We start from the raw sequence: 15,284 nt of genomic DNA on the forward strand, positions 1-15,284 counted from the left end.
AGAATGGCTCCTAGTCTTAACGGAAATGTTAAAGTGACATCTGACATATGACAACTTGGATGCGCAGTCACAATCATGGTGATGTGGTTTGCACATTCTAAAATTCTATGAAACTGAGCATTGACCAAAGGCCTAACTTACACTACTATAGGAAATCAACTGATGAAATATGAAATTATATAGATTAGGTACTTTATGTAGAATGCATAATCCAGATCTCACACTCAAACCTGTCTGTAATAATTGGGGTGTTAGTTTGGGGGCAACTGAAGTGGACGTAGAGTATAAATGCAAGAAATAGACTAAACAATCTATTAGATCAGCTACCCACTATCTTCTTCTTCTTATAGTGCCGTGCACCTATAGTGCGTTGGCGAACTATCTTAAGGCCAGACGTCTGTCTTTTGCGGCATGCAAATAATTGCCAGTGTTCTTTATGCCTGTCCAGTTCTTTATGTTCCGTAGCCACGACATTTGTTTTCGACCTACTTCTCTCTTGCCTTCAATCCTTTCCTGGATGATTAGTTGAGGGATCGCTTATTTTTTTCTTCTTAGAATATGGCCGAGATATCCAATTTTTCGTACCTTGATCAAATTGAGTAGTTCTCTCTCAGTATTTGCCTTTCTTAAGACTTCCTGGTTTCTCACCATACCTGTCCATGGTATGTGAAACATTCTTCGCAACGTCCACATTTCGAAGGCCTCCAACTTATTAATGGAAGGGACTCTTAACGTCCATGTTTCCATGCCGTATAACAATATGGACCATACATAGCATTTAACCATCCTATAGCGGAGATTGAAGGAAAGATTGTGGTTACATAGTAGCGCTTTAAAGTTGATAAAAGCTTGCCTTGCTTGTTGGGTACTGCATTTTATTTCCTGTTGAGGATCCCATTGGTCATTTATCAGCATTCCTAAGTATTTAAATGTTTTTACTTGATCGATTGGAGCATTATCTACTTGCAGTTGTATTTTTAAAAGTGCGTTTTTTTTTATTGCCATGCATTTAGTTTTTCCAGCATTTATCTTTAAGCCATATATTTTTCCTACGGTGTTTATTTTATTTAACATCAACTGCATATCATGTTTGATCTCTGTTATTTTCGCAGTGTCGTCGGCGTAACGAATGTTATTTATCGGGAACCCGTTTACCTTTATTCCACACTCAAAGCCTTCCAGTGCCTCTGCAAAAATGTTCTCCACATAGAGATTGAAGAGCATAGGATACAAAATTACCCCTGTCGCACCCCTCTTAAAATTTCAAATTCTTCTGTGTTAGTTGATTTGTTCAGTCTCATCCGTGCTTTTTGATTCCAATAGAGATTCTGGATAACTCTTATGTCTTTATCGTTAATGTTAGCTTTGTGCAGCATATTTATCATAGCGTCATATTTTATGGTGTCAAACGCTTTTTCGTAATCGAGAAATGTTACGACTATATAGTACTAGCGTATTCAAGCAAAAAGCTGCTTTACGTGTACCCAGTCCGCTCTTGAAACCAAATATCTGCTATCTAATAGATTGTTTAGTCTATTTCTTGCATTCATACTCTACGTCCAATTCAGTTGCCCCCAAACTAACAACCTAATTATTACAGACACACGTTTGACTGTGAGATCTGAATTATGCAATCTACATAAAGTAATCTATATAATTTCATATTTTATCAGTAGATTTCCTATAGTAGTGTAAGTTGGACCTTTGGTCAATGCTCAGTTTCATAGAATTTTAAAATGTGCAGATCACATCACCATGATTGTGACTGCCCATCTAAGTCGTCATATTATGTCAGATGTCATTTTAACATTTCCGTTAAGGCCAGGAGCAATTCTCTCTCCTGTTGCCAACCATTATATCCCATATAAATATAACGTTAAATGTTCATGAAACTCGTTTTTCTATATTTCCAAAGAGGACAATTATTTGAAAATCATTGTCAGTTTTAATCTTGAAAAAATTTAAATGTCTCATACTTTAACTCTCATAATGTCATACTGTCTTTAACTATATCATAATTTGTTATTGTGTATGTGTCAAGATATGAATGTTTATTTATTATTTATTGTTCATCCACTAGAAAATAAGAAAATTATGGGGTAAACAAAAAATTTGCATAAATATTCCGAGATATACTGGATTAATGCAAAATATGCTTTGATATGATTGAAAAACTCACCTAAATAAACCAGGAGACTAGTTGGAGATACAGTATTTTGAGTTTTCATATTTGTTACACAATGGGCTACAGTGATCAAATGATATCTAGTAATAAGAGATGCGCCACATAAGTATGTTAAATTTATTCCTTTTACGCGATAGAGGGCTGCATGCCAAGGAAATTCTCCTTCTTTTGTTGGTTCTCCATATGTTATTAAGGGTTGAGCAGGTTTCTGGAATAAATAAATAAAAAAAATTACCAAATAAAAATAGAAGTTTTTGGATCACTGCATATTTTTTTACACATAAAGAAAATAAATCATTCTGGTTTTACAACCCTGTGTGGGTCCTAGCCTCCTTAAGAATTTCTCTCCAGTCGTCCCTATCCATCGCCTTTCTCCGCCAAGCACGTATTCCCATATTTCTTATGTCTTTATCGATGTTATCAAGGAACCTTGTACTGGGTTTTCTTCTTCTTCTCTGACCAATAGGTCAAGCAAGGAGCGTGTTTTTAGCTGACGACCTATCTTAATATCTTTTACGATATCAGGTTCCTGGTATATTCTGTAAAGTCCGAAGTTGTATCGTCTTCTCCACACTCCATTGTCATTCACTGCTCCATAGATAGATCTCTGAACCATATGTTAGGACTGGGCGTATTATTGTTTTATTTTTGTATTTCTCGATATAATTGTGGATTTAAGGAGGAGATTGAGCCCAAAATAGCATCTGTTGGCCGTGCAAATTCTGAGGTTTATCTCTGCGGTAGTATTATATCAGTGTTAAGGAGCGCTTCAAGGTATACAAATTTGTTCACTGCTTCGATGACGTCGTTTTCTATAAAGAGTGGTCGTAGGATTTGTGGTTGCGTACTTATTTTGATATACTTAGTTTTGTTGGTGTTTATTATTAAACCAAATCGATAAAGATGGCGATCGAAATGCGGGAAGCGGCAGAAGCTGTAGGATCCCCGCTTATATATATATATATATTATTATTAAACCCATTTTTGTAGCTGATTGTTTTAATGCTACAAATGCCTCTCGTATAGCGTTTTCCGTTCTCCCTACAATATTGATATCATCAGCATAGGCCAGGATTTGCACTGATTTATTATCTATTGAACCAGTGGTTGTGATTTGTGACATACGAATTACTTTTTTCAGAGCCAGATTGAACACTATACAGGAGAGAGGGTCTCCGTGGCGCAGCCCATTATTTGTTTTAAAAGATACAGACAGTTCCCCCTGAATTTGTACTCTACATTTAACTTTTTCAAGAGTTAGTTTTGTTAAATTTACCAACTGATTTGGTATTCCTACCTCTTTCATTGCTTTGAACATTTCTCTTTGTAGTCTATAAATATGTGATGAGTATCAATGCCATATTCCAGTGTTTTTTTCAAAATTTGTTTCAGGGTTGCAATCTGATGAATTGCAGATTTACCACCTCTGAAACCAGCCTGGAATTTTCCTACTATCTGTTCTGCATATGGTGCCATACGGTGACACAGTACCGTGGTAAATATTTTATACGCTGCATTTAGAAGCGTAATTCCTCTGTGCTTAGAGCACTCAAAGATATCTCCTTTTTTGTGTATGGTGCAAAGTATTTCAATATTCCAATCATTGGGGAGGGTCCCTATTTATTTTATAAGCTGCTGTAACGCCATAGTGGTATCATGACCACCTTCTTTATATAGTTCAGCTGGAAGATTATCTATTTCGGGTGATTTGTTTCGGGTAGTTTTTTAACTGCATCTTTAACTTCAAGAATCGTTGGTAGTTCCTATTCCCTCTCGTCTGCTCACCTTGCCTCATCTCTTTCGTCTTGCAGGTTTTCTTCTTCTTTCTCCATATTAAGTGCATGGTTAAAGTATTCCACCCATCTACTCAATACATCTTTCCTTGTTGTTAATAGGTCACCATTCTGACTTCTGCATTGTCTTGTGGTTGCCTTGAATTCTTTTCTGTTGATGTTAACTTCCTATAGAATGCTCTGAATTATTTATCTCTGTTAAGGTTTTCTATATATTTATGTTCCGTATTTAAGTGGTTTCGTTTTTTTCTTTTGTGTATCCTCTTTTCTTCTCTTCTCTATGTCCGATAATTATCTACAGTTGTTCTAGTTCGTCGGGTAAGCATATTTCTGTAGGTTTCATTTTTTCTTTTTTTGCATTCTTGCATTCATTGTCAAACCAATGATTTTTACGGGCACAAATTTCTGTTCCTATTTCATCTCTCACTACTGCGTCAATGTATTCCTTTATTCTGGTCCAGTAGGACTCTATATCTGTCTGGGCTTCTTCATTTACATTTTGATTCGTTAGCCTGTTAGCGATGCTTTCCGAGTACCGTTCTGCAATTGTCGCATCTCTCAGCTTTTGCACATTCCATTTTTTTGTATCCATTTTGTGTATGTTCTTGTGTTTAAAATAGGTGCTAGCGACTGTCATATTGAGTGCTGTTGCTAAGTTTATCAGTCATAATCCGTTATCGCTACTGATGTTGTGTAGGCCATGCTTTCATATCGTGAGCATGAAAACTCGCTCTCGTCCTATTCTTGCATTCATGTCACCTAATAAAATCTTAATGTCATTTCTGGGAGATCGCCTGTAGGCTTGCTCTAGGTCTTCGTAGAACTGTTCTTTTATTTCCTCTGATTTATCATCAGTAGGGACATGTGCATTAATCAAACTGTAATTAAAGAATTTAACTTTTACGCGCAAATAGCACATTCTTTGACTTTAGACTTTAAAGTCAATAATTAGGCCTTTTGCTCTTCGGTTTACAATAAATCCCACCCCATCTATGTGTTGGATTTCATTGCAGCTATAATATATGGAATGGGTTCTCTTTTCAAGAGAACCAGTGCCAGTTCCCATCCACCGCATTTCCAGCAGTGCTAAAATATCTACTTTGTATGTGATCACCATGTCTAGTAAAGATGTAAGTGTTCCAGTTCGGTACAGGCTTCGGGTATTTCATGTTCCTAATCTCAGTTCCATTTTTCGTTAGCAGAGTCGTCGTCGTCAGTTCCGTCCAGCTTATAGGTCCTGAGGTTCCGTAGCATATGTTTTTTTACAGGAAGAGGCTGTCAGCCTCTAGTCCAATCCCCAACCTGGAGGGCCAGGGACTCTTCTGTTAGGGTTACCACACCTTAGTCTGTTTTGGTCCACGGTTGGTATTTTTATTTCCCAACTACCCACCGATCCTATGACCGGTTAGGGCGTTCCCCTATCCATCACCCGGGGACGCGTCCGATTGGAGACAGACGGATAATATAATAGTAGATGTATAATAGTAGAAGCAACGAAAATAAATGACCAGAAAACATTAACAGAATAGTAGTTGTATTATATAATCACCGGCACGTAAAACAGGCACCCCTTGTATTTTTGATAAAATTGACAAAACATATGTTATTTTTTATTTTCGATTTTTTATAACTTAAAAGTTATGACGATAACTTTTATTGACGATTGGCATTCTTTGATAGTGGGTTTTAGCGTATGTTTTAGATAGGAAATGCGCACGAAAAAGTTTATTTAAAGAGAACTATACAAAATTGAAAAATTAATCCAAAAAAGAAAATAAAACAAATTGATACCTTTTCAACTATTTTCAGAAACAAAATAAAAATAACAAGGAAACCTATACAAATTACTTTTCGATTTAATCAATACCTCGTATTACCTCCACCTGTATGACGACATTCATTCTTCTGGACATAATGCTAATTCAGTCATTGCTTCCCATTTCTCTAAAAGAGCTACTTTGAGCTGAGCCAAGGTAAGAGGAGCAGGTACCCGGCATCGAATACTTCTGCCAAGCATGTTCCAAATATGCTCGATGAGATTTAAATCGGTACTATGCACTGGCCATGCCATATGGGTATCTAATTTAAACTTCATTTAAGTATTCTCTGACAATGCGGGCGGCATGAAGGCGTGCATTGTCATACAGCAGTGTGGCGTTTTCTAAAATAAATGGTGTACATGGGACAACATTACTAAAGGGCTAAAGGTGTACTCGGCATATCATTTACCATATTTTTCTCAGACTCTTCCGCGACCATGCGGAGAACGTAGACAAAATCTGAACTCAGCGGTAAACGTCACATTTTTCCAGTCGTCTACATTCCAATCGCGATGCTGATTAGCTAAATATAATCTGGCTACACGATGTTCTCTGGAAAATTCGGGTTCTTCGATGATTCAGATTAGCCTCATGTAACCGTCTTATAGCGGTTCTTTTACCATAATGTACGTTTTTGATATGTTAAATACTATTTATAAACTCTATAGTAGTTGAATCTTGAAAGACGATTTCTTAGTACTGAAGATTAGTTTTTTTCTAGACATTTATTCCAAGACGTCGAGTGTAAGCTGTTGATTCTATAAAACGAGGCAAGACACATTGCACTGTACTGCGCGAAATTCTGTATCTGTTAGCTACGTAAACTTGTCTTCTTCCGTCCTGAATAAGAGGAACACTAGATGCCACAATTTTTGCAGTTAAAGACCAAAAGATCTTGAAATTACCAAGAATTGACACTAGCACGATAATGATAAACACTTTTGACATTAATAAACAGAAATGTCATAGTAAAAACAATTGAAAGTACGCTTCTTTCTCATAACACTGAAGTACGATTAACATTGTAACTTCAATATTGTTAAGATTTTCTAACAATATCTGGAAAATTTCAATTTAAAAAACGGTTCTCGTTAAAAACTATCTTTAGGGATTTCTGCTTAACCGTTTTCATTGTCTGCCAAATTTGTAAAAGGAACCAAAAAAAAAATTAAAAGATCAGGGCAATTTCGTCAGAAATTATAACGCTGCCCGTTTTCCGTGCCGGTAAGTGTAGATAGCTGCTTTTATAGGTTGTTGGATAAAGAATTTCGTTTATTTGTTTGATCTAAATCAATTTCATTGATAGAAGTAAATTACTTACAATAACTACTCCGCATTCTTCTTCTAGAGACTGTGGTGTAGTTTGTCTCGACCAGGGAAAATTTCCCAATAATAAATCGTCTTGTTTTGAACTAGAAGGTCTTCCATTGTTTCCGTAACTACAAGAAAAGTCTAATTTAAGTCAAACATCATTTATAGAATAAACAGAATTTATTAATTACTATTTTATTGGGAATAAGCGACAATTGAAGGTTAAATTAAGTTTATTCCACTTCGGAAATCGTTCTCAAAATATAAACATTAATAAATTAAACAAATTTTGTTTTTTGTTACTTGGTGAAAAATTCTTCTAATAATTTAATTTTATCTAACTCATTTATATTGATACTTCAGACATATATTATACATTTTAAAGTAGACGACTTTAAAATGATATTGCCAATATTGCTGAGTTGCGTTCCTGAGAGGACTTTATTGTAAGATGATTCATTCGATTACATGAAATCAACTTTAACTTGAGAATATCCGCCAGAAAAAATCATAGCATGTAATTCGTCTTTAACACCCTCGCCGCCAAGTGTAACATTAATGTGCACTCTGTATAGACAAACGTGTAACATTAATGTACTCTTACAGCGTTTCACGTTAACAAAATAATATAATTTTAGCGCACGACGAAAAAATTTAAAATCATTGGCGGCAAGAGTGTTAAAAAGACAACCACATGCCATGACGACAGTAAAATTCCCCTGTTAGTAAAAAAAATCTTCTCATAATTTAATTTTTAAAGTAGACGATTTTAAAGTAGATGACTTTAAAATGATATTGCCAAAATTGCTGAGTTGCGTTCCTGGGACGACTTTATTCTAAGATAATTCATTCGTATAAAAATGAATGCGAAAATCCCAGTAGTTGGCTGTATACCATCGTTTAAAAAACTTATACAGAAATAAAACACTTCACATTTGTATTTACGTATAAAACATGTTTTATACCTAAATACAAATGTGAAGTGTTTTACTTCTGTATAATTATTAAGGATAATTAGATGTAAGAACTGGATAATTCATTAGATTATATGAAATCAATTTTAACTTGAGAATATCCGTCAGAAAAAATCATAGCATGTAATTCGTCTTTAACAAGACAACCACATGTCATGATGGCAGTAAAGTTCTCCTGTTAGTGATTCCATAGTAAATCATAATACTATCCCAACATGGTAAGTATTTGGCCTTACATTTAGTTTACTCTCATTAAACACCAAATTCTGATTTTATATGTTTGTTATTTAAAAAACATAAATTATGTATCCTCGATATGTTACTGACTTACTAATACTGGTATTTTTCTTTTATTAACTTCCTCTTTTAATATGGGTAACCAGATCCTAGATTCAGATCCAGAACCCACATCGGCATTCTGCCGAAGAATTTGCGACACAATTGGTCTCATTTAGCATAACTAGAGCCGCTTCTTTGATTTTTCTTTTTTTACCATCCGTTTCTTTTAGGACTGTACTTAAATCATTCCAATGAACCCTATGTTCATTATTCCATGCGTGTTTACATATATGAGATCTATCATATGGTATGATAGATCTCTAATCAAAAATAATTACTTTAAAATGTCACAAGAAAATAACTTCAGAACAATATTAAGAAATAGAATTTAGAAATATACACCGCCCGCAGAATTTTTGCACATTATTCACGAATTATCCTTTATTTTTATTTTCTTTTCTGCTCATATAACCTAAGATTATAGAATTAATCCACTTTTCCACCACAATCGAATACATTAAACAAATGCAGCCATATAATAAATGGCGGTGACTGATATTGAGAATTTGGGTTTTGAAAATGTCGAAATGACACTGCTCTTATTCATAACTAGTTTTCATGTAGTTTAAATCTTAAATTTTGAGAGCTTAAAGTTATAATACGTTTTTTTTTATATAATTATCATAGTGATTAACCATTACTTGTTAATTACATTAATGTTCGAGATAAATATAATTTTTGAAACGTAGTAATGTAATTTTTTTAACATCCATGTACGCCAACATAAGTTTAATTTCTGCAATTTCGTGCATTTGTTTTATAATAGGATTAGTTTTGTTGTATTACTATATTGTGACCTGATACACACTGCTTCGCCGCTACCATCATCCCTAAACAATAATAAAATTTAATTTTCAACGTATATTTGTTACACATACTAGGCTTTAACACCAAAACTATTAATTATATTATTAAACATTTCTGTAATTAGTAATGTAATCTTAAATATTTAATATCACACTACCTACTAATTTTTAAAATATTTGTGGCAAAAAAGTTACGTAATGCCACCTCCTCTTTTGAGGATACACACACACACACACACACACACACACACACACACACACACACACACACACACACACACACACACACACACACACACACACACACACACACACACACACACACACACACACACACACACACACACACACACACACACACACACACACACATACACAGGCGAATGTATCATATTTGTTTTGAACGTGTTTACAGCGCTGAGTTTATTTTGAGCAAAAATAAAGCTTTTATCAGAAAGTGAATAAAAAATATACAGAGCTTGAGAAACAACTGTCAAATAACACCGAAAAAGAGACAGTTTAATATTATATATGATGATAAAAAAGGGTTGATATGTGATAAAAATAGAAAGTAAAGAAAAATGGAAACTTCCCTAACACCACTACAACAAATACAACAGCACAAACAGTGTTGAAAATTTTAAGACAGTCCAGAGACCTCCAATGGCAAAAAACACGTGTGCAAAATGAAGAAAATATTAAACGTCTATTTGGATTAAATACCTATAGCATCAAACATGGTGGGTACAAAATCATTGAAACTACCCAGCCGCTTAATATGCTAAGGCTTTCATTTAGACATCACGAGAGTGTTGATCAAATATTCGAGATTTCCGACATATTAGGAGTTCGAGTTTAAATATTGTTGTTAAGAAAATCGAGACTTGTGCCCTAATGCAAAGGATGGCAAGCCTATGATCACTGCACAAGGGAAACACGGTATGTTATGTATACTAGAAATAGAAATGTGTATTTGCTTAATCCGTAAACACCTACACGTTTTTCCAGCAAGACCTACTCATGACTAGTCCACCAGAAATTCAACCTTTGATTTGTATTTACCGATCCCGTCCACTGAGTTAGTAAGGAAATCTATATTAAATTTGGCTAAAAAATCATATAGCCACCTCTCTTTGCAACTTAAATCTACAGCTTCGTTCCTCAAGTTTTGTAATGTTACGATAGATAATGACGTGTCATATGACTTAAAACTGTAAACATATTCATTACTAATATCCTTTCTCATTCAAGTATTTTCCAGATCATATAACTGCTGGCAGAAATGTCTAGTCCCCTACGGTAAAAGACCTGCTTGGCTCCACGACGACCGAAACGAAGTTCTGGAAGGTCAAATGCCACTTCTCGAATAACTGTATTTTATATATAAACACGAAAGTGTTTGAAGAACAGTTAGTTTGAGTCCGAAAATATAGACCCGGAAAAGTATCCGGAAAAAAGAAAGCAGAATAGACCGTCTAGAAAGTATCCGGAAAAAAGAAAGCAGAATTATAATTTTACGGTATTTATTTCTATCATTTGACATATAAAATTTCAACAAATAATTCATCTCATTTACTTATACAATCTCCATTTAAATCTAAACACTTAACTAAACGTTCAGGTACACCCGAAACTAGGTCAAGGCCATAATTTTCGGTAATGGTGTCCCAGGCCTGTAAAACTGACCGAATCAAACCTTCTTTATCTCGTGGCGCTGCTCGTTCCACTTCAATCTTCATTAGTCCCCATATGTTTTCAATGGGGCTAAGATCTGGAGATGCTGCTGGCCACGGAATTGTTGCCCATTCGTGTTCTTGCATCCAAGCTTGAGTATAAACAGAAGTATGACATCTTGCATTATCTTACTAAAAACGCCATCCCTCTGGATATAAAACATGAGACTTTTTAAAAAGAAAACCATTTGGGATCTCACAATATTTCGCACTATCAACAGTACCATTAACTATGCAGAGAGATCTAGGACCACTCTGAGATATTTCTCCCCAAACCATTATTTTTGTATGAAATTTGGAAATTTGAACGGTTACATTTTCTCTTGATAGGACTTTTAGATGCTTTGCACCAAGCTGGAAACAAGTTTCATTAGATATAAAGACATTATTAAAATTATCTTCTAGAAAACGTTGACAAAAATCTTTTCTTCGTTTCCTTTGCAGAGGGGTCATTGTAGGAAAGCATTTAAAGTGTTTTGGCGAATCTTACGCGGTCTACCCGAAACTGGTCTATGTCTCATATCTATGACATTTTTTATCCTCTTTGTTGTCTCATACACTGCCCTTATTGCGAGTTCAGTCAATTGCACTAATTTTTTAACATTTCGGACACCCTTTCTATACAAATATTCCACCACTTTCCTTTTTTCTACTTGTGACATTATTTCACAAATCTTAAGTCTGTTTACAAACAACAATATTTGACAGATGGTGTTGTCATGTGATATTGTCCATAACCTACTATTGGCACAACCTACTTGATGCATTACTTTTGTCTTAAAATGTTACAAAAAGGAAATCTATTAAAATTAAGGAAAAATATAAAATTCCGGATACTTTCTAGGCGGACTATATAATTGTACGCGATAAATAAATATTGTGAAATAAATTAGTAATAAAGCCTTTAATTAAATTTGTAAATGTTATAAATAGAACCTTTAATAATAAATAAAAACAATAAATTAGATCAATAATACTACAATTGGTGTCAAAAGTGGAATAGTAAATAAATAGTAAAAATGACTACGATTTATGAGCTCACAGTGACGAATTTGAGAAGACATCTCGAGGATAGAGAATTAGCTTCTACCGGAAAAAAGGCTGAGTTAGTCCAACGACTAAAGAACGCTTTAGAGCAAGATAGTTTAGATCCAGAAACTTATATATTTGAAGACAAACATGCTACTGTTATCTCGTCAATTTCGAAAGTTTCTTCTGATAGCTTCTGGTGGCCAAAGTTTCTGGTGACATCGCATTGTTAGAGAACAAAGTTTCCGGCGATATTTCGAAAGTTTCCGGCGACATCGCATCATTGGAGAACAAAGCTTCTAACGAGATTTCTTCTCTGGAAAGCAAAGTTTCTGCTAACATCTCTTCGGAAATCTCTAAAGTAACTTCTGAGATGTCTGCCCTGGATGATAGAATGTCTTCGTTAAAAAATCAAGTTGCTGCCGATAGGTTGGCCTTCGAAGAAAAGATGAAAGAGATGGAAAGGAAAATGGAGGAAACATGAACAGCAGAGAGAGGAAACAATCCGATTACAAGAGAGACAAAAGAAGACGGGACGAAATGTAAGTTGGAAATACGGCCGAAATTTGAAGGAAGTGGAGGTTCTGTTCATGTGAAAGTCCCAACTTTCGACGGAAAATCGTCATGGAACAACTACATGAAACAGTTTGAATCAGCTGCAGGAGCGAACGGATGGTCTGAAAAAGAAAAGGCTGTAAACCTGACTATCGCTCTTCGAGAAGATGCCGTAGATGTGCTTCAGACTATAGCCGTAGAGGAGACGGATGATTTCGAACAACTGAAGAAGAGGTTAAATATGCGATATGGCCACGAACATTTGGAGCAGGTATATCAGTCGCAGCTTAAAAATCGAAGACAGAAGAAAGATGAGGCTCTTCAAGAATATGAGGTAGATATTGCCAGATTAGTACGATATGCTTATCCAATAGCTCCCGAAGACATGATGGAAAAGCTGGCCGTTCAAACGTTTATTGATAGTCTTCGTGATCATGAAATACAGAGAACACTGCGATTAGCTCGTCACAAGACGCTGGTTGATGTCTTATCCGCCGCCCTCGAATACGAGTCAGCTACGCAGGCCTCTGGCGGTTACAGTAAAGTTAGGACTGTAAAAGAGGAAGGAGATGAAGATAAACTTGACCAGCTCGTTAATATGATGAAAAGTATTACATGCAAGAAAACGAAGACCATAAAATCAAGAAACTCACCATCAGGAAAACTAGAACGAGTCGGCCTTAGGGGGGCAGCTTCGACCCGGAATTTTTCCAAAGACTTTCTCATACTAATAGCTTCTTTGAAATGTCGTGAAGATAGTGTATACGTAGATGGAGAAATAAATGGTAGAAGGCATACGTTGTTGGTGGATACCGGGGTGACCAGAACCATTATACGCCCGACAGTTATAAACAGCCGTAAGAAACTGTTACCAACGAGGTTGCGACTTCGGACCGCTACAGGTGAAAATGCCAACATTCATGGAGAAATCCAGGTACAATTGGGAATTGGAGCAGAAAAGTTCGTCCATACTGTTATAGTTGCTGACATCGAAGAGGATGTTATATTAGGAATGGACGTAATGAATATGCATGGATTCCAATTGGATTTAAAGGCGACAGGCGACAACATCTGATAATTCCAACGACAAATTCGACCAAATGGTTGCAGTTGCTGGACAGTCGCTAAATCAGATGTAGAAAAGGAAATTAAGGAAATTTCTTCGGCAGTATCGTGATATTTTCGTACCGAAAGGAGGAAAGACGGGAAGAACTACCGTTGTTAAGCATAAAATTGATACTGGTAATGCTAAGCCAATTCGTCAAACAGCTCGACGATTACCACAGGCGAAAAGAGAGGAAGCTGAAACGATTGTTCAGGAAATGAAGAAAGACGGGGTAATAGAACCTTCTACGAGCCCATGGGTCTCTCCGGTGGTCCTGGTTAAAAAGAAAGACGGAAAGACGAGGTTCTGTGTGGATTACCGTTTGCTGAACAACGTTACCAAGAAAGATAGTTATCCTCTGCCTCGGATCAACGATACATTGGATACATTGGCTGGAAGTAAATTATTTTCTACTTTGGATTTGAAGTCTGGATACTTGTAGGTAGAAATGGACCCAGTAGATAAAGAGAAGAGAGCCTTCACCACTGGATCTGGATTGTGGCAATTCAACGTTATGCCATTTGGACTCTGCAAGGAAGCAGCAGTGCTAAGAACAACGACGACGATGGTCAACGACGACTGGATGCCTACCAAGATAAGGGAAGAACAAGAGAGAGATCCAGTTGTACAGAAAATTCGAAAATGGAAAGAGGAAAACCGTCGACCACCTTGGCAAGAAATATCAAACCTATGCTCAGTAGTTAAGACGTATTGGGCCCAGTGGGACTCATTTATCATGGAAGATAGTTTGCTCAAACGAGTCCTGAAAAATGATGACGGTTCAGAGAAGAGAAGACAGTTGGTGATCCCAAAGAGCAGAATAGCAGAAGTACTTCGTCAGTTACACGACAGTCCGTCAGGAGGGCATTTTGGTGTAAAAAAACCCTTCAGCGAATTAGGGAACGGTTTTATTGGATGACCAGTTCCGACGACGTAAAAGACTGGTGTAAGAAATGTACTATTTGTGCTACGAGTAACGGGCCTTACCGAAAAATGAGACAAATCTCCTATGAGACAATATAATGTTGGAAGCCGTTTGAAAGAATAGCTTTGGACATTGCTGGGCCATTTCCAGAAAGTGAAAATGGAGGCAAGTACATGTTGGTAGTGATGGATTACTTTACTAAGTGGGTCGAGATTTATGCACTTCCAGACCAGAAAGCCGCCACCGTTGCAGATAAGTTGATCCAAGAATATATCAGCCGATTTGGAGTGCCTTTGGAGATCCATAGTGACCAAGGTAGGAACTTCGAAAGCGATCTATTCCAAGGAATATCTGATAGACTAGACATGAAGAAAACAAGAACCACAGCATATCATCCGCAATCGGATGGTATGATAGAACGCATGAATAGAACAGTTGGCAAGTATTTGACAAATATGGTGTCCGATCATCAGTGAGACTGGGAACAATATCTTCCGTTCTTCACAATGGCCTACAGATCTGCTGTTAATTAATCAACAGGCCAGACACCAGCCAGAGTCCTATTCGGACTCGAAATGCGATTACCTTGTGATCTAGAGTTTGGGTGTCGACCTGGAGAAGATGTAGCAGGTGAGGATTATGTGATCGAATTACGAAGAAGAATGGACGATGTACATGAGTTGATCCGCTTTCATCTTCAGATTGCTAG

General features: G+C 36.3%; 1 protein-coding gene across 2 annotated transcripts in view; it reads right to left on the reverse strand.

Annotated features, from left to right (window-relative positions):
- Positions 1–15,284, reverse strand: part of LOC140436994 (chymotrypsin-like protease CTRL-1) — a 177,531-nt gene that overhangs the window by 66,458 nt on the left and 95,789 nt on the right. For both annotated transcript variants that reach the window (XM_072526206.1, XM_072526205.1), the window contains 2 exons: positions 7,120–7,237; positions 2,180–2,393 (listed from right to left, as the gene is read on the reverse strand). In XM_072526206.1, coding sequence (XP_072382307.1) covers positions 2,180–2,393; positions 7,120–7,237 — 332 coding nt within the window. The remainder of the gene's footprint in view (positions 1–2,179; positions 2,394–7,119; positions 7,238–15,284) is intronic.

The sequence above is a fragment of the Diabrotica undecimpunctata genome, chromosome 3 (assembly GCF_040954645.1).
Source record: "Diabrotica undecimpunctata isolate CICGRU chromosome 3, icDiaUnde3, whole genome shotgun sequence".
Lineage (NCBI taxonomy): Eukaryota > Metazoa > Arthropoda > Insecta > Coleoptera > Chrysomelidae > Diabrotica > Diabrotica undecimpunctata.